At 37.4% G+C, this 25,346-nt stretch overlaps 1 protein-coding gene across 2 annotated transcripts in view; it reads left to right on the top strand.

The window, feature by feature from the left end:
• Positions 1 to 25,346, top strand: part of ASH1L (ASH1 like histone lysine methyltransferase) — a 179,339-nt gene that overhangs the window by 74,483 nt on the left and 79,510 nt on the right. For both annotated transcript variants that reach the window (XM_068963887.1, XM_068963888.1), the window contains exon 5: positions 5,187 to 5,366. In XM_068963887.1, coding sequence (XP_068819988.1) covers positions 5,187 to 5,366 — 180 coding nt within the window. The remainder of the gene's footprint in view (positions 1 to 5,186; positions 5,367 to 25,346) is intronic.

The following is a 25,346-nucleotide window of genomic DNA, read 5'->3' on the forward strand; positions in this document are numbered from 1 at the left end:
TGTGTTCTCTATGTCTGTGGATCTTTCTATTTCGTAGATAGGTTCATTTGTGTCATATTTTAGACTCCATGTATAAGTGATATCATGGTATTTGTCTTTCTCTTTATGACTTACTTCATTGAGTATGATAATCTCTAGATCTATCCATGTTGATGCAAAACAAAAGGTAGAGTTTTCTGTTTTACTGTTGAGTTATTTTCAGCTTGACACTATTATCCAAAAATATTGCTCTTAACATTCCTCTAATGTTCGCTGCTGGATAGGATACTAATTTCTCTAGGGTATATACCTAGGAGTGAAATAAAACACCTGATTTTCCCTAAGTCTTAATTTTAAGCTATGGTTCATTGAGCCAGGGGCATCCCTGGTTGCTCAGTGGTAAAGAATCTGCCTGCAAAGCAGGAGATGCAGGTAACTCTGGTTCAGTCTTTGAGTTGAGAAGATCCACTGGAGAAGGAAATGCCAACCCACTCCAATATTCTTGACTGGGAAATCCCAAGGACAGAGGAGCCTGGTGGGCTACATCCGTGGGGTCACAAAGAGTCGGACACAGCTTAGCAACTAAACAATAGTGTTGAGCTAGCATGGAACTGAGTATAGAACTAGGTAAGAGAAACAAGATCCATGCATGCAAGCTTGCTCATATGACAGAGGTAACCCTACATATCAATAAATAAAGAAAACAATATTCAATAAATGGTGCCCCAAAAGTTTTTATTTTTATTATTTATACTTTTTTATTGAAGTATAGTTGCTTGACAATGTTGTGTGCCCCCAGATTTTATATTGCATAAGAATGGGAATGAAATTGGATTCTGCCCTTTTTTTTAGGTAATTGTTTAATTTTGGATGTTGCTGCACGTGGGTTTTCTGTCGTCGTGATGAGCGGCAGCTACTCTCCAGTGCAGTGTGCAGGCTTCTCACTCCATTGGCTTCTCTGGTTACAGAGCACAGGCTTGCGGGCGTGCAGGCTTCAGTAGTTGAAGCGTGTGGGCTCTAGACCGCGTGCTCAGTAGTTGTGTTGCATGGACTTAAGTTGTCCTGGGACGTGTGAAATCTTCCTGGATCAGGGATTGAACCCATGTCCCCTGCATTGGCAGGCGGATTCTCAACAACTGGACCACCAGGAAATCCTGGATTCTGTCTTAATCCATGTGTAAAAATCAGTTCCCAGTTGGTTAAATAAATACATAGCATAAAAGATAAACCTTCTAATACAGAATGAAGAAAACTTAATGACCTTTGTTTGAAAGGATTTCATAAACAAGATATCAAAAGCAGTAAGCATACAGGTAAACACTTATAATACTGTATTATATTAAAATTAAGAATTTGTTTATCGGACATCATCCACATTAATGTATGAATACTTTCTACAGACTTGGAGAGGAAATAAGTTTTGGAATCCAGAATATGTAACGAAAAGAGTGTTTCAAATCAACCCAGTATAATCTAGCAATTACCTTTTATATAATTTAGAAAAACTCTTGCCCAGCTATCACCAGAATGCATTTTTTGTAAAGGTGTAGCAGGATTTATTATAATATATAGAAACTGGAAATATCCCTGGTTGACAGAAAAAGGAATAAGTATATAGTAGTTTTTTATGCAATGGACTATGATGTGGTAATAAAAATTAATGAATTATAACTGAAGTGTAATGATAATGAATGAGTCTTAGAAACAAGATTTTAAGTGAAACAAGACCCTGAAAATTATATACTAACTGATACTGTTTTTATAAAGCAAAAAAAACCATGAAAAATAAATAACATATTGTGTTACTGTAGATAAATATATCATAAAACCATATTTATTTTATTTTATTTTAATTTTTTGGCCATGCTATGCTGCTTGTGTGATCTTAGTTTCCCCATCAAGGATTAAACCTTAACCAGACCAAGGGAGCCTCAGTGCCAAGTCCAGAGCCTCACTGGACTGCCAAGGAATTCCCATAAAGCCATATTTTCAAATACCTTACCTATCTTCTTTCTCTTCTCTTTCCTGAAGAATTCAATCTTAAAGCCATTAAGTAAGTATCCATCTGGGATGTGGAAACCATGATGATCCTGAGCTGGATGTTGGAGCCTTAATGATGTGAAGACTTGGGTTATGGGATGAGGGAAAGAGAATATCAACCCAACCTAATTTGTCAAAGCCCTCATGGAATGAGAAGGGCACTAATGAGAGTGCCCAGTATGGGGTACTAGGGACCAGTAAGGTTAGGAGGTGTTCATCCTAGAACTCCTTACTAAGAATTTTTAAAAGTCTATTAGTATGTATTTTCATTTCCATCATAAGCCCCCCAAAGTGATTCTGATATATTTGGTCTGTAGATAGAACTTGGAGAAACATGGCACTTGAAGAATTCATATATGTAGAATGTATATCGGAGAAGGCAATGGCACCCCACTCCAGTACTCTTGCCTGGAAAATCCCATGGATGGAGGAGCCTGGTAGGCTGCTATCCATGGGGTCGCGAAGAGTCGGACACGACTGAGCGACTTCACTTTCACATGCATTGGAGACGGAAACAGCAACCCACTCCAGTGTTCTTGCCTGGAGAATCCAGGGAGAGCAGAGCCTGGTGGGCTGCCGTCTATGGGATTGCATAGAGTCGGACACGACTGAAGCGACTTAGCAGCAGCAGCAGAACGTATGTAGACACATGTAAGCAAGGAAGCAGATAACATTTTTGAATGAAGGAAGAAGCATAAGGTCAGATGAAAGAAGTAAAAATGAATCTGTCTGATAAGGAGAATAGGAAGACATAAATAATAAAATATGAAATCTGTCCGTCTGTCTCATGACCAAGTAAGATTTCTCCCAGATATATAGAACTTGTTCAACATTCAAAAATCAATTAATGTGATTCGTTACATTAATGAATAAAAAGAAACATCACATGGTCATAGCAATAAATGCATAAAGTTTTTTTTACAAAAATCTATTGTGTTCATGATTATAAACCTAGAAATCTAGGAATAAAAAGAAACTACCTCAACCTAATAAAAGCTGTATGTAAAAAACCCAAAGCTGACAACTTTGGTGGTAAAAGACAGAGCTTTTCCACTGTTACTGATAACTAGGAAAGGAAGTGAAGTAAAAGTCACTCAGTCATGTCCGACTCTTTGCCATCGCATGGACTATACAGTCCATGGAATTCTCCAGGCCAGAATAGTGGAGTGGATAGCCTTTCCCTTCTCCAGGGGATCTTTGCAACCCAGGGATCAAACCCAGGTCTCCTCCATTGCAGGTAGCCTCTTTACCAGCTGAGCCACAAGGGAAACCCAAGAATACTGGAGTGGGTAGCCTATTCCTTCTCAACCCAGGAATGGAACTGGGGTCTCCTGCATTGCAGGTGGATTCTTTACCAACTGAACTATGTTGGAAGCCCCCAAAGAAAGGAGGCCCACTTCAACATTGTGTTGAAATTCCTAGCCAGAGCAGTTAGGCAAGAAAAAGAAAAGTCAGCCTGTGTTTGGGGGTTGAAAGACAAGATATCAGTGCTACCCAAAGCGATCTACAGATTCAGTGCAGTCTCTGTCAAAATCCCAATAATGTTTTGTGTGAAATAGAAAAATCCATCCTAAAATTCATGAGGAATCTCAAGGGAGTCCAAATAGCCAAAACAATCTTAAAGAAAAGAACAATGTTGGAGGACTCATACTTCTAGATGTTTTTCTTTTTATTGTCCATTTTCATCATCTAGGACCTTTAACTCTGATGTTATATTTAAGTGATGAGAGCAGACATTTGTCTTACCCTTTATATTATGGAAACTATTAAGCCTTGCACTAAGTGAGAGGCAAAGAGAAAATCTAGAAAATTCCCTGATGTGTCATTGCTTTGGTCCCAAGAGGCCCAGCCAGTCTGTATGCTTATGTTTATTTTTTAATTTCCAAGGATTTTCGTTTTGCTTAATGGGAGGATAGGTAGAAATGTCTAATCATCCTTGCCTCGAACTGTATTCACCTTAATTTTTAGAGGTGTTTTTGACTGATTTAAAATTCTCTTTTGACAGGCTCCCCCCTTCCCCTCCTTTCAGCAATTAAAGATGTTTTTTCATTCCCTTCTAGCTTGCATTATTTGAGACATGAAATCTGCATTCATTCTTATTTTTGTACTCCTGTATATAGACTGTGTATTTTTTCTCTTACTCCTTTTATTTTCTTCGTCAATACTTTCCGACAAGTTTATTATGATACACCATACTTGTTTTAGCCTATATTGCTTATGGTTTGTTTAACTTCTTGGAACTTTGGGCTCTTTTTATCAAATTTAGAAAATTTTGGTCATCGCTTTTTTTTTTTTTTTTTGAATTTTTGAATATTATAAATATCACATTATTGTGTGTCTGTTTTTGTTCTTTTTTATAGGTTTGATTTTATTTTGGTCGTCAGGTAAACTACTCGTGGATAGCTTTAGATTCTTTTGAAGATAATTTTTAAGCTTTATTAGGACAGGCTTTTACTCCAGAGATAGTTGTCATACAAAGATGGAGAATGTTACCTTCTGGGATCTCTATTGAATGCCCACAGTGTTGGGCAATGTCTTACACTCTCCCTAGTGGATTCTGAGTATCTGTCATCATGTGTGAGCTCTGGAAATTGTTTCGGTTGTAATATTCTGGTGGTTCTTTGTCTAGCCTTATGGAATTTCACCTTGCACATATACAAACCTAGTACTGATAGATAGTGTACTAAAGAAGACCCTTACACAGATTTCTGAAGTTGTTTTTCTCCTTTACTCTCTCCACTCCAGTACTCTGCCTCATGAATTCTAACTGTCTCAGTCCCTCCATAGTCTGATCTCTCTTAGCCCATTCGGTTGGCCATTCTCTGCTTTGGGTCTACTCCCTCTACCTCAGTTGTTCTTATAAAAGCAGGTTATCTCTTTCTTTCTTTTTCTTTTTTTTTTTCCCCCAATTTTCTCAGGAATCACAGTGCTGCAGAACAAAATGTCTGATAATTGTTTGACTTTCTCCAGGTTTATAGTAGTTTGCTGTGTTTCTGTTAGTTTCTATCAGGAGGACAAATCTGGTATCTGTTACTCCTCCATGACCAGATAAGAAAGTCCCCATATCTCTCTTTTTTTTTAATTTCTGTGATGTTATTTTTAATAGGTAATCATTTGTAGGGAAAAAAAAATTCACCATAAAATTATCTTTAAACTTCTCTTTCTAGCTTTACTGAAGCAGCAGTTGAGATTCCCAGTCCTCCTGAAACCCCAGCCAAACCTCCCGAACCTGAAAGTACCTTGCAGCCTGTGCTTTCTCTCATCCCAAGAGAAAAGAAGGCCCCACGTCCCCCAAAGAAGAAGTATCAGAAAGCAGGGCTGTATTCTGATGTATACAAAACTACAGAGTAAGTAGTGGTACCTGTCAGCTGACATCCTTTAAAGACCTGTTATTCTTCTATGTTTAAATAATACTTTGAATATCAAGGAAAAAAGACCCAATACAAATGTAATATACACAAATACAAATCTCATCACAAGTACCTCAGTGTTCACTGTACTCATGATATGTTCTGGGGGGCTAATTATTTTCCCTGATCTTTTATCCTCTCTCTGCCTTTCTAGATTATATTTCTATAGTTTGTATTCTAATGGTGCCTTTTTTGTTAACTGAAAATAAGAAAGGGAGCACCGTGCATGTATCTAAAAATAATCTTGATGATTTTCTACATTCACTCCTCATTTGATTCCTCACTTGTTAAATGCTTTCTGTGTTCCAAACTATTTGCCAGAGGAGTAAAGTACTCGTTACTTTTAAGAATTTCATATTCTCTTGGGAAAGTACAGCTTAATAAGTCCTCTGATAGAGAATTTTTAAAAACCCAAAGAGCTATCAACTAACTATATCATTGAGTAAGAAGTGATTCACAGGAGTATAGCAGAGTTTGGTTTTGGAGGTTCACAGTAGTCTGCAAGATGGAATAGGGCATTCCAGTTAGATAGAATATCATGTACCAAGGCACATACTAGGATACAGAAATTTTTCATATATTAGAACAACTTAGAAGTTCACTTTTTCTGAAATGTAATGGTGTGGAAAGTAAGCATTGTGTGATAGGGACTACAAAAACATGGACTTTACTGACTCAAGATACTTATGCCACTAAGCTACATGAAATTTAAAATGCTATTTTTTTTAAAAAAGGAAGTAAAAAGTGCAGCTTTGTGTTTTAAGATGATAACTCTGGCTACAGAGTAGAAAAATGAATGAGGGAGTTAATAATGGCAGAAATTGACAATTATCGTCAAAGGTCATGAGGTCTGAGTTTAGTCAAGAAAGGAATGAAATTGAAAGAGGAACAGTTATGTTTTAGAGATGCATCTGACCTGATGTGGTTAAAGTAATCAACATGAAAACCATAGCACTTTATTTTGCATTGAAATGACCTTTCATTAATTTGTCATCAAGATACATATCACATAAACTCTTTGAGTCCATTTCTGCTGCTTATGTTGTGAAATGTTTTATTAGTTAAGCTTAGTTTCAGCAGCTAATGATTAGAAATCCTCATAAATAATCAAGATTGTTTAAAGACAAACACTTATTTTCCTTTAATTTATAAGAAGTTGTGAAGTACACAGTTCAGAGTTAACATGCCATCTTCACAGTATCTTCAGGGACCTAGACTCCTTTTATTCTGTTCTTCCATTTCAGCACCAAGCTTGTGTTCCTATGGTTACACTTTGTTCCAGGATAACTATCATAAAGTCTTCATTGCAGAAAGTATAAAAGAGGAAAGGGAGTAAAAAACATGTACCTTCTTTGTAAGGAAGCATTGTGAACTGAATGTGTCTGCCTCAAATTTCATATATTGAAGCCCTAATCCCTAGTGTGGTGATATTTGGAGATGACAGCTTTGGGAAGTAATCAGATCATGTGGTGGAGTCCTCCTGAATGAGATTAACACCCTTATAAAGAGAGATACTGAGAGAGATGATTTCTTTCTCTACTATGTGAGAGTACAACAAGAAAGCAGTATCTGCAAGCCAGGAAGAAGGCTCTCACTTAGAACTGAACCCTGATCTTGGACTTCCCATCCTCCAGAACAGTGGAAATAACATTTTGTTATTTAGACCAGCAAGTCTATTGGTAATTCGATATAGCTACTAATCTAAGAAAGGAAACTACAAAACCTCATAGCTACTGACCAAAATACAGACATGTAAGCATGCTTCAGCCACAGGGAAGGCCGAAAAGTAATGGTCATTGTTTCAGATGACAGTGCAGAAAAAAAATTAGCATTCTGTCATTACAAATAAGAAAATGAATATATATTTTGGGAAGATCTTTCATAGTGATGATTTTAAAGCAGTGTTTTTGCTGAATAGAAAAGCAGATATGTGTGAAACTTTTTGCTAAAATTTAAGTCATACTTTTTTGCTAATGTGCTTTTCCTGGATTGAATTCTGAAAAATGGGAGATTAATCATAAAATCAGTCTGTGCCTCAAAAGACCAGTATCATCAACTACATCAGTGTTTTAAAATGTCTCTAGTCAGGCAAAAGTCTTTCACTCTGAGAAGGACCTCGTTTATGCTAGAACTCGTTCTTCATCTCACATAAATAAATAGTAAGAAAATGGTTTATTGCGGATTCTTCTTAAAACATTTATCAAATACATGTGTGCATTCTTAAAAGCTACAAAGCCAATATATTTTTGTGGGCTGGCTGCTTTTTATTGATAGCAGTTAGGGTGTAGGTTGTTTGTTTTGAAAAAAATAATTATTTAGAACAGTTTTAGGTTCACAACAGAATTGTTGGAAAGTACAGAGATATTGCATATATTCCCTGTCCTTATATACCACAGTGGTACCTTTTTGACAGTCAGTGAACCTGTATTGACACAGTATCACTCAAAGTTTGTAATAGACATTTGGATTTGCTTTTGGTGTTGTACATTCTGTGGATTTGGGTAAATGTATAATGACAGGTATCTACCATTGTAGTAGCACAAAATAGTTTTGCTGCCCTAAAAGTCCTCCATGCTTGAGAAATTTGGTTTTTTTGGTCACAGAATGGTACAAGACAATTCCAAGTTTATTCTTTTTTATATAAATCATTATAGGTTTTAAAAAGTTGTGAGGGGAGAGTGTGAATCAATTAAAATTGAATCAAGATAAGACCACACTATCAGTATGGAAGATGAATTAGATGAGCAAATATTAGAAGTAAGAAGACTATTAGGATGTAAGAAGGCTATTAGGAAGGTTATACTCTGTGGTTTTCCAAGATAGATCTAATGTGATAGCAGTGGCTAGATATTGGAAAAGGTGGACTCTTGAAGTTTTTTGACATTAAAATTGAAATGAATTAAACACTGATTGGTTGGTAGGGAGTAAAGGACTGGGCTAGAGTCAATGATGATCCCAGTGTTTTGTTTTGTATTCCTGGGTGTGTGATGATGTCATTAACTAATACACTGGATAAAAGTGGTATGGCCAATATTGCTTAGATTAAGTGAGCCTCTATTACCATGAATATGAATATGTACATGTATAGGCACCAAAAAATGTCTTTGCCTAAAGCAAGTCAAATTTATTTTATAGTCCTTGAGGTCAGAAGTCTGAATTGAATCTCTCTAGGCTAGTCAAGGTTTTAGCACAACTGTGTTTCTTTTATCGGCTCTAGGGTAGAATTCTTTCTCTTCCCTTTGCAGAATCAGGAGGCTACTCGAGTTCCTTGGCTTGGGGCCACTTCTCTGTTCAGAACCAGTAATAAAGACATTGAGATCATTGAGGCTGAGTCCTCACATTGAATCACTTCAACCTTAGTTCTGTTTTTACTTTTTGTTTTTTTTGTTTCCACTGACTTTGCCTCATTTATATTCCTCTTTCATTTATAAGGACCCTTGTGGTTAAGTTGGGCCTACCCAGATAATCCAGAATAATCTCCCTATTTTAAAGTCAACAGATGAGAAACCTTAATTACATCTACATATTCCAGCTTCTGGGAAGTTTTATTTGAGGAGGAGGTTGTATATTTTTGTGCCTGCTATACACGTCTCTGGAGAAGGCAGTGGCACCCCACTCCAGTACTCTTGCCTGGAAAATCCCATGGACGGAGGAGCCTGGTAGGCTGCAGTCCATGGGGTCGCTAAGGGTTGGATACGACTGAGCGACTTCACTTTCACTTTGCACTTTGATGCATTGGAGAAGGAAATGGCAACCTACTCCAGTGTTCTTGCTTGGAGAATCCCAGGGACTGGGGAGCCTGGTGGGCTGCCGTCTATGGGGTCGCACAGAGTCGGACACAACTGAAGTGACTTAGCAGCAGCATACATGTCTAGCTTATAGGATTTGGAATGAGATATCTTGCCTGGAGAATCCCAGGGACGGGGGAGCCTGGTGGGCTGCTGTCTCTGGGGTCGCACAGAGTCGGACACGACTGAAGCAACTCAGCAGCAGCAGCAGCAGCAGCAGCAGCAAGAGGTATTGACTTCTTATTTTTTATGTGTCTTTTATATATCTGGTAGTTTTAAAAATGCTGTATTACTTTTGGAATTTAAATTTTATCTAATAGGGATTTTAAAGAATATGAAATACCAGATACACTTCAGGTGAATTGGAGAGTGAACTTTAAAGTGTACATTATGGTAAAATAGCATGATATCAAATATTAACACTACTTTGAAAGGGAGCTTTTGGTTCTTTTGTTGGGGGAGGATTCTGGTTTTAGTTCAGTCACTGTCACATAATGTTTTGGGCAGACTGCTTAGTTTCCCTGGAAATGGTAAAAATGAAACTTGTTAATACAAAGTGAAGCTATTGAACTACATGCGATTCATGGGGTCACAAAGAGTCAGACATGACTGAGCAACTGAACTGAACTGATTGAACTACATACTTCATATCTTAAGACTATCCTGACTCAAAAATTGTGACTTCTATGTTTTATAAAAATAAAACACATGCTTTCTTTGATTTATAGGCTCCTTTTGAGTACTAAATCTGTTATAGGAAATAGGATAACTATAACTTTCAGGCTTACAGAACATTGCTTGTTTGCATGGGAATTAATATATGTGTAAAATTTAGATATATTTATTATATATTAATACTATAATATTTATATTATGTGTATAATACATAATGTTTACACTTAGCTGTCATTTCCTCAAAATAAAATGTTTATCTTTGGAAATAAAATGAAAGCATGGTACCATTTTACATTTGATATATTATTTAAATTTTTAGAATGCTTTCATATTAAATCTGTGGGAAACAGTAAAGTAGATGGTTACTATCTACTGTTTAAGAAACTGACACAGAAAAGTTAAAGAACTTAAGTTTACAAAATTTATCATCAAAATAATTATTGAGGTTTTTAATGCCTAGAGGTTCCACCACTCTTATTTCACCAGTAAATCATGCTGCTTTTCAGAAACTGAGGTTCAAGGGGTACTGCCTTAGAATTTCTTTGTTATAGATAATCTCATGGTTACGGTTGGATTAAATACCAGAATATGGTTCATTTTCCCCTGAAATTCTTTAGGAACATTGTAGGTCTAAATTCAGCTTAAATAGGAATGCAGACTGGATGAATGCAGACCTCACGCCATTCCTATTTAGTATCAATAGAAAGGCGTGCCTGCGTGCTTAGTCGTGTCTGACTTTTTTGCTACCTCATGGATTGTGGCCCACCAGGCTCCTCTGTCCATGGAATTTTCCAACCAGCAGTACTGGAGTGGGTTGCCATTTTCTCCTCCAGGGGATCTTCCCGACCCAGGGATCAAACCTGTGACTCCTGCATTGGCAGGCAAATACCCACGGAGACACCTGGGAAGCCATGGAGTAGCAATAGTTTTGAATTTTTATTGTTAATTAATAAACTTTTTTAGAGCAGTTTTAGGCAAAACAGAGCAGAGAGTACAAAGATTCCCATATATCCCTTGGCCCCATCCACACTCAACTTCCCTCATTTCAGCTAGCCCTGATCCTTCATTTGACAGATGCAAAAACCGAAGCTAATAAAAGGTTAAATGACTTGCTGGAGTCCCACAGATCATTTTAACAAAACAAGGTAAAAATTTCAGTTTATCTGATTTTATCTTAATAACTAAGAAAGCAAAAATAATGGGTGTTTATTTATTGAGGTATAATTGAACCACAAAATTATATTGGCTTCAGCTGTACAACATGTTAGGTGTTTGTGAATCTGCAAAATAATCACATAAGTGTAGTTAAACATCTGTCACCATTGTTGTGTCCAACTCTTTTCGACCCCATGGACTATAGCACACCAGGCTTCCTCGTCCATCACCAACTCCCAGAGCTTGCTCAGACTCACGTCCATCAAGTTAGTGATGCCATCCAGCCTCTCATCCTCTTCATTCCCTTCTCCTCTTGCCTTCAGTCTTTCCCAGCCTCAGGGTCTTTTCTAATTAGTCAGTTCTTCACATCAGGTAGCCAGAGTATTGAATCTTCAGCTTCAGCAACTGTCCTTCCAATGAATATTCAGGACTGATTTATTTTAGGATTGACTGGTTTAATATCCTTGCAGACTGAATAATAGTCCATTATTTATTTGTATGTGTCTATATATACATATCACATTCATCTCTCAGGAGACACTTAGGCTGTTTCCTTATCTTTGCTATTGTATATAACACTGTTGTGAACATGAAGGTACGGTGATCTTTTTAAGATAGTTTTTTTTTTTGCTTGCTTCGGATTAATACCCAGAAGTAGAATTGTTAGGTCATTGGTAGTTCTAGTCTTAATTTTTTGAAGAACATCCTTACTGCTTTCCATAGTGGCTTTGCCAGTTTACATTCTGACCAGCAGTACACAAGGATTCCCTTTTCTTCACATCCTCACTAACAATTGCTATTTCTTGTCTTTTTGATAATAACCATCCTGACAGTTTGAAGGTGATGGCTCGTTGTTGTTTTGATTCGCACTTCCCAGCCAGTGAATATACTTTAATGTACCTGTTGGTCTTCTGTATGTCTTAGTTGGAAGAATGTCTATTCAGATCATCTGCCCATTTTTAAATAAGATTGTTTGTTTATTTGTTTTTGCTCTTGAGTTGTATGAGTTCTTTATAAAATTTGTGTATTAACCCCTTATCAGATATAATTTGCAAATATTTTCTACCATTAAATAGTTTGACTTTTAATTTTGCTTATGGTTTCCTGTGCTGTACAGAAGCTTTTCAGTTTATCTTTGCTTTTGAAGAAGCCTTTGCTTTAGGTATCAAATCCAAAAAAAAAATCATAATCAGGAAATGTTCCAAGTAGAAGTTTTTAAAACAAACGTAGCTTCATGTTTTAAAATTTTTAATTAACTATATTGTGGTTAAATATACATCATAAAATTTACTATTTTAATCATTTTAAGTGCACCATTCACTACCATTAAGTACATTACCTTGTTATGCAAACATCACCACTGTCCACCTGCAGAACTTTTTCATCATCTCAAACTGAATTGTTTTATTTCTAAAATATGAAACTAGTTATGGTTTTCCAGATGGCTCAGTGGTAAAGAATCCGCCTGCCGATGCAGGAGCCACAGGAGATGCAGGTTCAAGCACTCCGTCCAAAAGATTCTGTGGAGTACCTAAGTCTGACGATATATGCAAAATGACTGGCATACAGTAGACACTCAAGAGTAAATCTTAGCTGTTGCTTCTGCATCTCACTCTTCCAAACAGTTGTTTCATATCTCCTAGAGTATGTTTTCTATCCTCTTTTTTTTGAGTAAACAGTTTTACTGAGATGTAATTCATGTATACAGTAACCTATTTCAATGGTACAAGTCATCAGTTTTTGGTATATTACATTATTAATATTTTAATTCTGAAATACTTAAAAATTTGGCATTTTAGCCCTTCTTAAGGTTATATTTCAGTGGCATTAATTCACAGTGTAATATAACATAACCACTATTTCCAGAATTTTTTCATTACCCTAAATAGAAACTCTTTAATAGTTAAGCAAAAACTTCCACTCCTACTAAAACTCTCCTCAGCCCACCATAATGTCTCATGTACTTTCAGTCTCTATAATTTCCCTCATCTGGGTGCCCCATGTTAGTGGAAACATACACAATATTTGTGTTTTGGGGTCTGGATTATTTTATTTAACATAATGTCTCTGCTGCTGCTGCTGATAATGTCTCTACCTTTCATTTATGTCGTAGCATATATCAGAACTTCATTCCTTTTTATGGTTAATACTCCATTGTACATACATACCACATTTTGTTTATTCATCTGTTGATGAGCACTTGGGTTATTTCTGTCTTTTGGATATCGTGAACAATGCTGCAGTGAACATTGACATACGTTTATCTGTTCAGGTTCCTGTTTTCAGTCCTTCATGTATAAACTTAGGGGTAAAATTGCTAGATCATATGGTGATTTTACATTTAGCTTTTTAAAAAACCACCAAACTTTTCCACAGTGGCTGCATTGCACCATTGAGTGTTCATCATACAGTTAATTTACTGATTTGCAATCTTTCTACTCTGTTAATTTGTTTTCACATATAAATTTTCCTCTTAGCACTGCTTTTACTGCACCACATAAGTTTTGTTTTATCCTATTTTTGTTTCATTCATTTCAAAATATTTTCCAATTTCCCTTTAGATTTTTTATTTGATCCAGTTGCTTACAAGTATGTTGTTTAGTTTCTCATGTAAGTGAATTTTTCAGTTTCATTTCATATCTAGTTTCATTCCTTTGTGATCAGAAAAGATATTCCTTAAGGTTTTAATAATTTTTGATTTATTGAGTTCTTTTGTAGCCTAACATGGTCTTCCTGAAGAATCTTCAGTGTGCACTTGAGAAAACTATGTAATCTTCTGTTGTTAGGTGGAATCTTGTTTCATTTTTCGTTAGATCTAATATTTATTGGTCTTATATGTGGTTGTTCTAACATTTATTGAAATTGGTAAGTTGAAATTTGCCAACTGTTACTGTACAAGTGTCCATTTCTCTCAAATTCTGTCCATGTTTCCATCATATATTTTGGATCCTCCAATGTTTGGTGGATTTTTTTTATATATAATTTTTATTACTTTGTGGTCAATGGGCCCTCTTGTCAATATTTGATGTTCTTTGTCCTTTGTAACTTTTTTTACTTAAAGTCTCTATTTTTTGTTCCTATCTTTGGATCTAAAGTGAATCACTTACATATAGCTTGTATGTAGTTGGATCATGCTTTCTATCCATTTTGTTCCTCTATACCTTTGATTGGAAAGTCTCATCTATTTACATTTAAAGTAGTTATTAATAAGGAAAGTTTTATGCTTATTATTTTGTTTTCCATATGTCTTATAGCTTTTCATCCCTCATTTCCTCCATTACTGCCTTCTTTTGTACTTAGCTGATCTTGTAGTTACCTGTTTGATTCCCTTCTCAATCTGTTTTGTGTATATTCTATAGCTGTTTTGGGCTTCCCTGGTGGCTCAGATGGCAAAGAATCTGCCTACAATGCAGGTGACCCAGGTTCAGTCCCTGGGTTGAGAAGACCCCCTGGAGAAGGGAATGGCAACCCACGCCAGTATTCTTGCCTGGAGAATTCCATGGACAGAGGAACCTGGTGAGTCCATGAGGTCTCAAAGAGTCGTACACGACTGAGCGACTAACACGTCACTTATCACTATTTTGTCTTTGGTTACCATGGAGATTACATATAACTTCCTAAAGATATAAACCTGTAATTTGGATTGATACCAACTTCAGTCACATGCAAAAATACTATTCCTATAAAGCTCATGCCTCATTTTTATTATTGACATTACAGATTACATCTTTATTCATTTTGTGCCCTAAAACACATTTATAATTACTTTTTATGCATTTATCTTTTAAATCCTGTTTTCTATACTCTGTTTCTCTGCAGTCACCCATCATGATTAAACTATAAGAAGAGCCTCTAGCCTCTTTTGTCCTAGAAAAAATCTTTTTTCTTTTTTTTGTGTGTGCCACAGCATGTGGTATCTTAGTTCCCCCACCAGGGATTGAACTTGTGCCCTCTGCATTGGAAGTGCAGAGTCTTAACCACTGCACCATCAGGGAAGTCCTCAGAGTCTTTTTTCCTTGGCTGCACTGGTCTCGGTTGCTGCGTGTGGACTTTCTCCAGTCAGGGGCTGCTCTTTGCTGCGGTGCTCAGGCTTGGTTGCAGAGCATGGCTCTGGAGCACACAGGCTGTATGGTGCACACAGTAGTTGTGCACGCAGTACAGTCTAGAGCACACGGTAGTTGTGGCATACAGGCTGCATTGCTCCCTGGGATGTGGGATCCTTCTAGAGTAGGGATGGAACTCATGTCTCCTGCATTGGCAGGCAGTTTCTTAACCACTGTAGCACCAGGGAAGTCCCCCAAAAGTCATTTTATGATAATAATACTAATAATAAATACGGATTGCATTAACAGAACTGATAAAGAACTCTCCACATGTGATTGATTTAGCTCCTAATGTAGGGTAGAACATATCAGATCATCACTGTTTAGTCTCAGGAATTATGATGATTTATGAAAGTTCAGTCTGCCACGTAGAAATGGAGAAGCATTGGAAAGGAGTCCATAACCACATTTACATTCTGTTCTATTTTTTATAGAAGCTTGCGTGTGTTTATGTGCTCAGTCGTGTCCCAACTCTTTGTAATCCCATGAACTGAAGCCATCAGGCTCCTCTGTCCATGGAATTTCCTAGGCAAGAATACTAGAGTGGATTGCCATTTCCTGCTCTAGAGGTTCTTCCCACCCCAGGGATCAACCTCGAAATCCTGTATATCTTGCACTGGCAGATGGAATCTTTACCACTTAAGCCACCTGGTTATGTACAAATATGTTTGTATCTGGCATTGAATAGGCAAGAGCTGTTGTTCTAGCTCCCTCTAGTGATAACATATTCCTGATGGACTTTTAATAACATGATTTACTGTATTCTAATAAAAAATAAGATTTAAGATACTTCAAAAATTATATCCCGTTCATACAATGGAATATTATGTAGCCTTAAAAAAGAAGGAATTTTGACACCTCCTACAATATGGATGAATTTTTAAAGTATTATTTCAAGTGAAGAGCCAGATATATTTGAGTATTCTAGGTACCTGTCATTCCACTTATGATAGGTACCTAGAGTAGTCAGATGCATGGAAACAGAATGGAGAGTGGTGGTTACCAGGGGCTGGTGGCAGTTATTATTCAGTGGGTACATAGATTCAGTTGTACAAGATGGAGTGTTCCCTAGATAGATGCAGTGATGGTTGTATAAAGTATAACTGTGAATGTACTTAATACCCTGAGCTACACACTTAAGATTTGTTAAAATGGGAAATTTTACATTATATATATTTTACCAGGAAAACTTTGCAAGAAATCCATTACCTGAACTTGTGAGATACTCCTCCAGTCAGTTCTTTAGACTAGAAAATTATATAGCCTTCCCTTAGGAAATGTGTGTCTCAAGCTCTAAATGCCATCAGAATTCATGGGAGAGATAGGAAAACATAATTTTGTGATGAAAATTGGAAATTAACATGTCTTAAAGTGTAGAAATTACAAATTACATCATCATTGCTATAGCAATGATATATTATAAACTAGAAATTTGGAAAGTGAAGTAATACTTTTTAATACACATGTAGTTATTTTTTTCTCTGTAAAAACACAATAATAGTATTTTCCAACCTGAGCATGTCTTAGAAATTACACACACTAGTAAAGTAATGCTCAAAATTCTCCAAGCCAGGCTTCAGCAATACATGAACCGTGAACTTCCAGGTGTTCAAGCTGGTTTTAGAAAAGGGAGAGAAACCAGAGATCAAATTGCCACCATCCGCTGGATCATCGAAAAAGCAAGAGAGTTCCTGAAAAACATCTATTTCTGCTTTATTGACTATGCCAAAGTCTTTGACTGTGTGGATCACAATAAACTGTGGAAAATTCTGAAAGAGATGGGAATATCAGACCACCTGACCTGCCTCTTGAGAAACCTATATGCAGGTCAGGAAGCAACAGTTAGAACTGGACATGGAACAACGGACTGGTTCCAAATAGGAAAAGGAGTACGTAAAGGCTGTATATTGTCACCCTGCTTATTTAACTTCTATGCAGAGTACATCATGAGAAACGCTGGGCTGGAAGAAGCACAAGCTGGAATCAAGATTGCCGGGAGAAATCTCAATAACCTCAGATATGCAGATGTCTGCATATCCAAAGTATTGGAATTTCAGCTTCAGCATAAGTCCTTCAAATGAACACCCAGGACTGATCTCCTTTAGGATGGAATGGTTGGATCTTCTTGCAGTCCAAGGAACTCTCAAGAATCTTTTCCAACACCACAGTTCAAAAGCATCAATTCTTCGGTGCTCAGCTTTCTTCACAGTCCAACTCTCACATCCATACATGACCACTGGAAAAACCATAGCCTTGACTAGACGGACCTTCATTAGCAAAGTAATGTCTCTGCTTGTTATATGCTATCTAGGTTGGTTATAACTTTCCTTCCAAAGAGTAATTTCATGGCTGCAGTCACCATCTGCAGTGATTTTGGGCCTCCAAAAAGTAAACTCTGACACTGTTTCCACTGTTTCCCCGTCTGTTTATTTCCCATGAAGTGATGGGACCAGATGCCATGATCTTTGTTTTCTGAATGTTGAGCTTTAAGCCGACTTTTGCACTCTCCTCTTTCACTTTCATCAAGAGGCTCTTTAGTTCCTCTTCACTTTCTGCAATAAAGGTGGTGTCATCTGCATATCTGAGGTTATTGATATTTCTCCCAGCAATCTTTTTTTCCCCCCAGCAATCTTGATTCCAGCTTGTGCTTCTTCCAGCGCAGCGTTTCTCACGATGTACTCTGCATAGAAGTTAAATAAGCAGGGTGACAATATACAGCCTTGACGTACTCCTTTTCCTATTTGGAACCAGTCTGTTGTTCCATGTCCAGTTCTAACTGGTGCTTCCTGACCTGCATATAGATTTCTCAAGAGGCAGGTCAGGTGGTCTGGTATTCCCATCTCTTTCAGAATTTTCCACAGTTTATTGTGATCCACACAGTCAAAGGCTTTGGCATAGTCAATAAAGCAGAAATAGATGTTTTTCAGGAACTCTCTAGCTTTTTCGATGATCCAGCAGATGTTGGCAATTTGATCTCTGGTTCCTCTGCCTTTTCTAAACCAGCTTGAACATCTGGAAGTTCACGGTTCATGTATTGCTGAAGCCTGGCTTGGAGAATTTTCAGCATTACGTTGCTAGTATGTGAGATGAGTGCAATCGTGTGGTAGTTTGAGCATTCTTTGGCATCGCCTTTCTTTGGGATTGGAATGAAAACTGACTTTTTCCAGTCCTGTGGCCACTGCTGAGTTCTCCAAATTTGCTGGCATATTGATTGCAGCACTTTCACAGCATCATCTTTCAGGATTTGAAATAGCTCAACTGGAATGCCATCACCTCCACTAGCTCTGTTCATAGTGATGCTTTCTAAGGCCCCCTTGACTTCTCATTCCAGGATGTCTGGCTCTAGGTGAGTGATCACACCATCGTGATTATCCAGGTCGTGAAAATCTTTTTTGTACAGTTCTTCTGTGTATTCTTGCCGCCTCTTCTTAATATCTTCTGCTTCTGTTAGGTCCAGACCATTTCTGTCCTTTATCGAGCCCATCTTTGCATGAAATGTTCCCTTGGTATCTCTGATTTTCTTGAAGAGATCTCTAGTCTTTCCCATTCTGTTGTTTTCCTCTATTTCTTTGCATTGATTGCTGAAGAAGGCTCTCTTATCTCTCCTTGCTATTTGAAACTCTGCATTCAGATGCTTATATCTTTCCTTTTCTCCTTTGCTTTTCCCTTCTCTTCTTTTCACAGCTATTTGTAAGGCCTCCTCAGACAGCCATTTTGCTTTTTTGCATTTCTTTTCCATGGGGATGGTCTTGATCCCTGTCTCCTGTACAATGTCACAAACCTCCATCCATAGTTCATCAGGCACTCTATCTATCAGATCTAGTCCCTTAAATCTATTTCTCTCTTCTGCTGTATAGTCATAAGGGATTTGATTTAGGTCATACCTGAATGGTCTAGTGGTTTTCCCTACTTTCTTCAATTTAAGTCTGAATTTGGCAATAAGGAGTTCATGACCTGAGCCACAGTCAGCTCCTGGTCTTGTTTTTGCTGATTGTATAGAGCTTCTCCATCTTTGGCTGCAAAGAATATAATCAGTCTGATTTTGGTGTCAACCATCTGGTGATGTCCATGTGTGGAGTCTTCTCTTGTGGTGTTGGAAGAGAGTGTTGCTATGAGCAGTGCGTTCTCTTGGCAAAACCCTATTAGCCTTTGCCCTGCTTCATTCCGTACTCCAAGGCCAAATTTGCCTGTTACTCCAGGTGTTTCTTGGCTTCCTACTTTTGCCATGAAAAGGATATCTGTAATGAAAAGGACATCTTTTTGGGGTGTTAATTCTAAAAGGTCTTGTAGGTCTTCATAGAACCGTTCAACTTCAGCTTCTTCAGCGTTACTGGTTGGGGCATAGGCTTGGATTACTGTGGTATTGAATGGTTTGCCTTGGAAACAGAGATCATTCTGTCGTTTTTGAGATTGCATCCAAGTATCCAAGTGCTGCATTCGGATTCTTTTGTTGACCATGATGGCTACTCTGTTTCTTCTAAGGGATTCCTGCCCACAGTAGTAGATATAATGGTCATCTGAGTTAAATTCACCCATTCCAGTCCATTTTAGTTCGCTGATTCCTAGAATGTCGACGTTCACTCTTGCTGTCTCCTGTGTGACCGCTTCCAATTTGCGTTGATTCGTGGCCCTAACATTCCAGGTTCCTATGCAATGTTGCTCTTTACAGCATCGGACCTTGCTTCTATCACCAGTCAAATCCACAACTGGGTATTGTTTTTGCTTTGGCTCCATCCCTTCATTCTTTCTGGAGTTATTTCTCCACTGATCTACAGTAGCATATTGGGCACCTACTGACCTGGGGATTTCCTCTTTCAGTATCCTATCATTTTGCCTTTTCATACTGTTCATGGGGTTCTCAAGGCAAGAATGCTAAAGTGGTTTGCCTTTCCCTTCTCCAGTGGACCACATTCTGTCAGACCTCTCCACCATGACCCGTCCGTCTTGGGTGGCCCCACACGGCATGGCTTAGTTTCATTGAGTTAGACAAGGCTGTGGTTCGTTTGATCAGATTGACTAGTTTTCTGTGATTATGGTTTAGTGTGTCTGCCCTCTGATGCCCTCTCGCAACACTTACCATCTTACTTGGGTTTCTCTCACCTTGGATGTAGGGTATCTCTTCACAGCTGTTCCAGCAAAGCACAGCTGCTGCTCCTTACCTTGGATGAGGTCGCCCCTCCTGACTTTAACATGGAGTAGCTCCTGTAGGCCCTCCTGTGCCCACGCAACCACCGCTCCTTGGACGTGGGTTTGCTCCTCTCAGCCACTGCCCCTGACCTTAGACATGGGGTAGCTCCTCTCAGCCGCCACCCCTGACCTTGGATGTGGGGTAGCTCGTCTCGGCTGCCACCCCTGACTCGGTGGCTGCAGCGACGCTCTCTGTCTTGGTGACGTCCAGGATCACTGTCTGCAGCTTGTCTGACGTCTGGTTCCTCAGCTGCTTGGCTTCCTGCTCTGTCAGACATGCAGCCAGACCTGTATACCCTACCCAGATTTATCAGCATTTTGCCACATTTGCTTTATGTCTCTCTATACACCCATACACATTTTTGCAGGGGAAAAAATTTTTGTCCCTTGAAAATTCTGAAAGCAAGTTGCAAACGTTCAGCCCTCTGCATTTTAGCAATTAACCCCTTCAACTAGGATACTTTCCTGACTGATCACAATACCATTATCATATGTTGAAAATAAGCAGTGTATCAATAATATTATTAATATACAAACCATATTTGTATTTTCCCAGTTGTCCTAAAAGTCTTTTATTTCAGTTTATTTTGTTTTCTTTGAATCTAGAATCCAAACAGTTAACATTTATTACATGAGATTGCTATGTCTAATATTTTATTCTAGAATGTTTCCCATCTTTTGTTTTTTATTTATTTGATGCTTTTTAAGGAGCTTATTTTATAGAATGTACTGCATTCCACAATTTTTAAATTATTTCTTCATAATTAGATTTAGGTTAAATCTTGGTATGAATATTACAAATGTAACATGCTTAGTATTGCCATATTGGATCATTTGGTGAAGGTGGTATCCACCAGATCTCTCCAACATAAAGATATATTTTTATTATTGTAAATTAGTAAGTAAACCATGCGTGATATTTAAGGCTGTGGCTTATTCTTTAGCAGTCTTTTTTTTTTAATCTAATATTTTTGCATCCATTATGATCATTGCCTAAAGTGGTGAGTTCATTTTTAGTTGCTAACTGGTAATTTTCTAACTCTGTCATTTCTTCAACACTTATTAGCTGATACTTTTCTCTGAACATGAGCTTTTACTTTTCCTCCCTTTGCACGCTCTCTGTTTTTCTTCCCTTTTGAATATCATATGGATTCATAAAAATTTTAATGTATTGCTATCATAATCCATTGCCATCATTTTGTGGAAGAATGCTGAAATTTCCCATATTTTTTCACAGGAGACACTTTGGCTGGATCTTGTTTCTTTTAAACATAATCTCATTCATCTTTGAGCGTTTCCCTACTTTCTGTGACAGAAAGGTATCATTCACTTGGGTCCTTTTGTTTATTTTGGTATTTGTTTTTTACTTCTTTGCAGCTGTTTTTCAGGTTTACCTTGTACTTTCCTTGCCTCTGATTCTGCATCAGTTATTTGACTCAAGAAGTTCTGGTTTCTTTTAATGAGAATTATTAGTTAGAAATCAAAATCTGGGTACTTGACATGCTGTTTGCTGCTAGTTTGTCATTGTTACTGAGGTGCAACAATGCTTTTAGGCTTGTTCAGAACCATGAAATAAATATATATAATGTATACATATACATGTATTAATTTTTTATTACCATGTAACAAATTGCTACAATCTTAGCAGCTCAGAACATTACCCATTTATTATCTCACAGATTCCCTGGAATTTCAGGAGTCTAGACATTTCTGCTCTGTCTGACAAAGGGAGTCAAGACAGCAACCAAATCTTTGATCTCATCTGAGACTTGAGATTCTTATCCAGGCTCTCTTTTTTTTTATTGGGCTTGTGGAATTCAGTGGTGGTTTGCTTCTTTTAAGCTACTAATAAAGAGACAGAGTCTGCTTCTTCAAGTCTCTGAGTTCTAGGAAAGGCTAAGCATTTATTGAGATATATTTCATTAACCATACAGTTTACCCATTTACAGCATCTGTTCAGTAACTTTTAGTATATCCACAGAGTTGTACATCCATCACCACAGTCAGTTTCAGGGCAGTTTTGTTATCCCTGAAAGAAACCCCACATTCCTTGTTAATTAATCCCTAATTTCCTCATTCCTCCCAGGTTTAGGCAACAACTATTCTTCGTGTCCCTGTTGTTGTTGTTCAGTCACTAGGTCATGTTCTGCTCTTTGCCATCCTATCAACTTCAGCACGCCAGGCTTTTCTGACCTTCACTATCTCCCTGAGTTTACTCAAACTCATGTCCATTGAGATAGTGATGCCATCCAACCATCTTATCCTCTGTCGCCCCCTTCTCCTCTTGCCCTCAGTCTTTGCCAGGATCAGGGTCTTTTTCAGTGAGTTAGTTCTTCACGTAAGGCGGCCAAAGTATTGGAGCTTCAGCTTCAGCATCAGTCCTTCCAAGGACTATTCAGGACTGACTGATTTCCTTTGGGACTGACTGGTTTGATTTCCTTGTAGCCCATAGGACTCTCAAGAGTCTTCTCCAATACCACAGTTGAAAAACATCAATTCTCTGGTGCTCAGCTTTCTTTATGGTCCAGTTCTTACATCCATACATGATACTGGAAAAACCATAACTTTGATGATACACACCTTTGTTGGCAAAGTGATATCTCTGCTTTTTTGATATTTGTCTTGGCCATTCTTCCAAGGAGCAAGTGTCTTTTAATTTCATGGCTACAGTCACAATCCACATTGATTTTGGAGCCCAAGAAATGCAATCTGACATAGTTTCTAATTTTCCCCATCTATTTGCCATGAAATGATAGGACCAGTTGCCATGATCTTAGTTTTTTGAAGACTGAGTTTTAAGCTAACTTTTCACTCTCCTCTTTTACCTTCATCGAGAAGCTCTTTAGTTCCTTTTCACTTTCTGTCATTACAGTGGTATCATCTGCATATCTGAGAATATTGATAGTTCTCCCGGAAATCTTGATTCCAGCTTGTGATTCATCCAGCCCAGCATTTTGCATGGTGTACTGTACATATAAGTTAAATAAGCAAGGTGACAATAGACAACCTTGATGTACTCCTTTCCCAATTTGGAACCAGTCCGTTGTTCCATGTCTACTTCTAACTGTTGTTTCTTGTCCTGCATACCAGTTTCTCAGGAGACATGTAACGTGGTCTGGTATTCCCATCTCATTAAAAATATTCCACAGTTTGTTGTGATCCACACAATGAAAGGCTTTAGCATAGATTTTTTTGTCCCTTATAGATTTGCCTATTCTGGACATTTCATGTTGAAGTCATGCTATGTGTGTTCCTTTGGAACAGTTATACTTACCATATCATTTCCAAGGTTTACATATGCCATACCATATATCATTCCTTTTTTCTTTTTTTTTTTTTGCCTTTTTCTTTCCCCTTTTTTACATTTTTCCAGGTAATACTCAGTTGTGGATATACCATATACCACATTTTATTTATCCTTTCATCATTGATAGATGTTTGGGTTATCTCCACTTTTGCCTGTCATGATTAATGCTTCTGTGAACATTTTGTATACATCCATATTGTCTTTCTTAATTTTATAGTATTTAAATATATAGATATATCATGGTCTATCCAACGAGCCTCCTTTGGGAAAGGGCATTTCAATTGTTTCTAAGCTTTGTACCATACATAATGCTTTATCCAAAACCTTGGCCATACGATGCTTGATACGATTGTGAGGGTAAGTTCATAGTAGAGTTACTTAGTAAAGTAGTAAGTAAATATATAATTTTATAAACATTGCTGAATTATCCTTCTGTTGTGGTTATTCCTTTCGCAGTCCTTTTAGAAATGTCAGAGAGTTCTCATTTCCCACAGCGCTGATTATATTGTCAAACGTGTAAATTTTTTTTATCAGGTTGATAGGTGTGAAACTCACCAGGGAGTTTTCATTTCCATTTTCATCATAGGCAAAATTGTTGAGCATCTTTTCACGTGTATTTTCTTTTTCTGTTAAGTGTCCATACTTTTCCCCCATTTTTCTATCAGATTGTTAGTCTTTTCCCCCCTTATTTTTAAGTGTTCCTTATATATTAAGAAGATTTGCCATTTACAAATTGCAAATATTTTTCATTGGTTTGTTAGTTTGTTATTTCTCTTTTATACCTATTAACTTTATGTCTGTTGTTATCCCAGTAGCATACCGTGTTGAACACTGAAATACAATGCCTCTAAGTTTGGCTATTTTGGCTTCTTTCAACTGTTTGGCTAATTCTTAGTTCCTTGCTTTTTCCATATGAATTTTAAGATTATCTTGTTGACTTCTGCAAAAAAGACAACTGGAATTTTGACCAAAAGAAAAAATATATATAGATTAACTAGGGGAGGGTTATATCTTAACAATATTAAGATTCTGACCCATGAACACAGGATGCCTTTCTAGTTATTCAGTTCTTTTAAAATTTCTTTTAACCATGGTTTTCAATATGTAAGTCTTGTATTTCTTCTGTTAAACATATTCCTAGGCATTTTTATTCTTTCAGTTTTATTGTAAATGGAATTTTAAAATCCATATATGTATGTTTATTGCTCGTATATAGAAATACACTTGATTTTTGTATACTGATCTAATATGGTGCAAGTCTCACTGAACTCAGTAAACCTAATAATCTTTTTTTTTTATTACAATATTATCTTTATTACAGTGGTTTGAACTGAACCAGCAATATCTTCAAGGTATGCGTGTGTATTTTTTGTGAGATGCCTTTTCATATCATTGCACATTTTTTAAAATGTATTTTTTAATTGAAGGATAATTGCTTTACAGAATTTTGTTGTTTTCTCTCAAACCTCAGCATGAATCAGCCATAGGTATCCATACATCCCTTCCCTTTTGAAACTCCCTCCCGTCTCCCTCCCCATCCCACCCCTCTAAGTTGATACAGGCCCCTATTTGAGTTCCCTGACCCATAGAGCAAATTCCCGTTGGCTCTCTATTTTACATATGGTAATGTAAGTTTCCATGTTACTCTTTCCGTATATCTCACCCTCTCCTCCCCTCTCCCCATGCCCATAAGTCTATTCTC

This window comes from Capricornis sumatraensis, chromosome 2 (genome assembly GCF_032405125.1).
Source record: "Capricornis sumatraensis isolate serow.1 chromosome 2, serow.2, whole genome shotgun sequence".
NCBI classification, from domain to species: domain Eukaryota; kingdom Metazoa; phylum Chordata; class Mammalia; order Artiodactyla; family Bovidae; genus Capricornis; species Capricornis sumatraensis.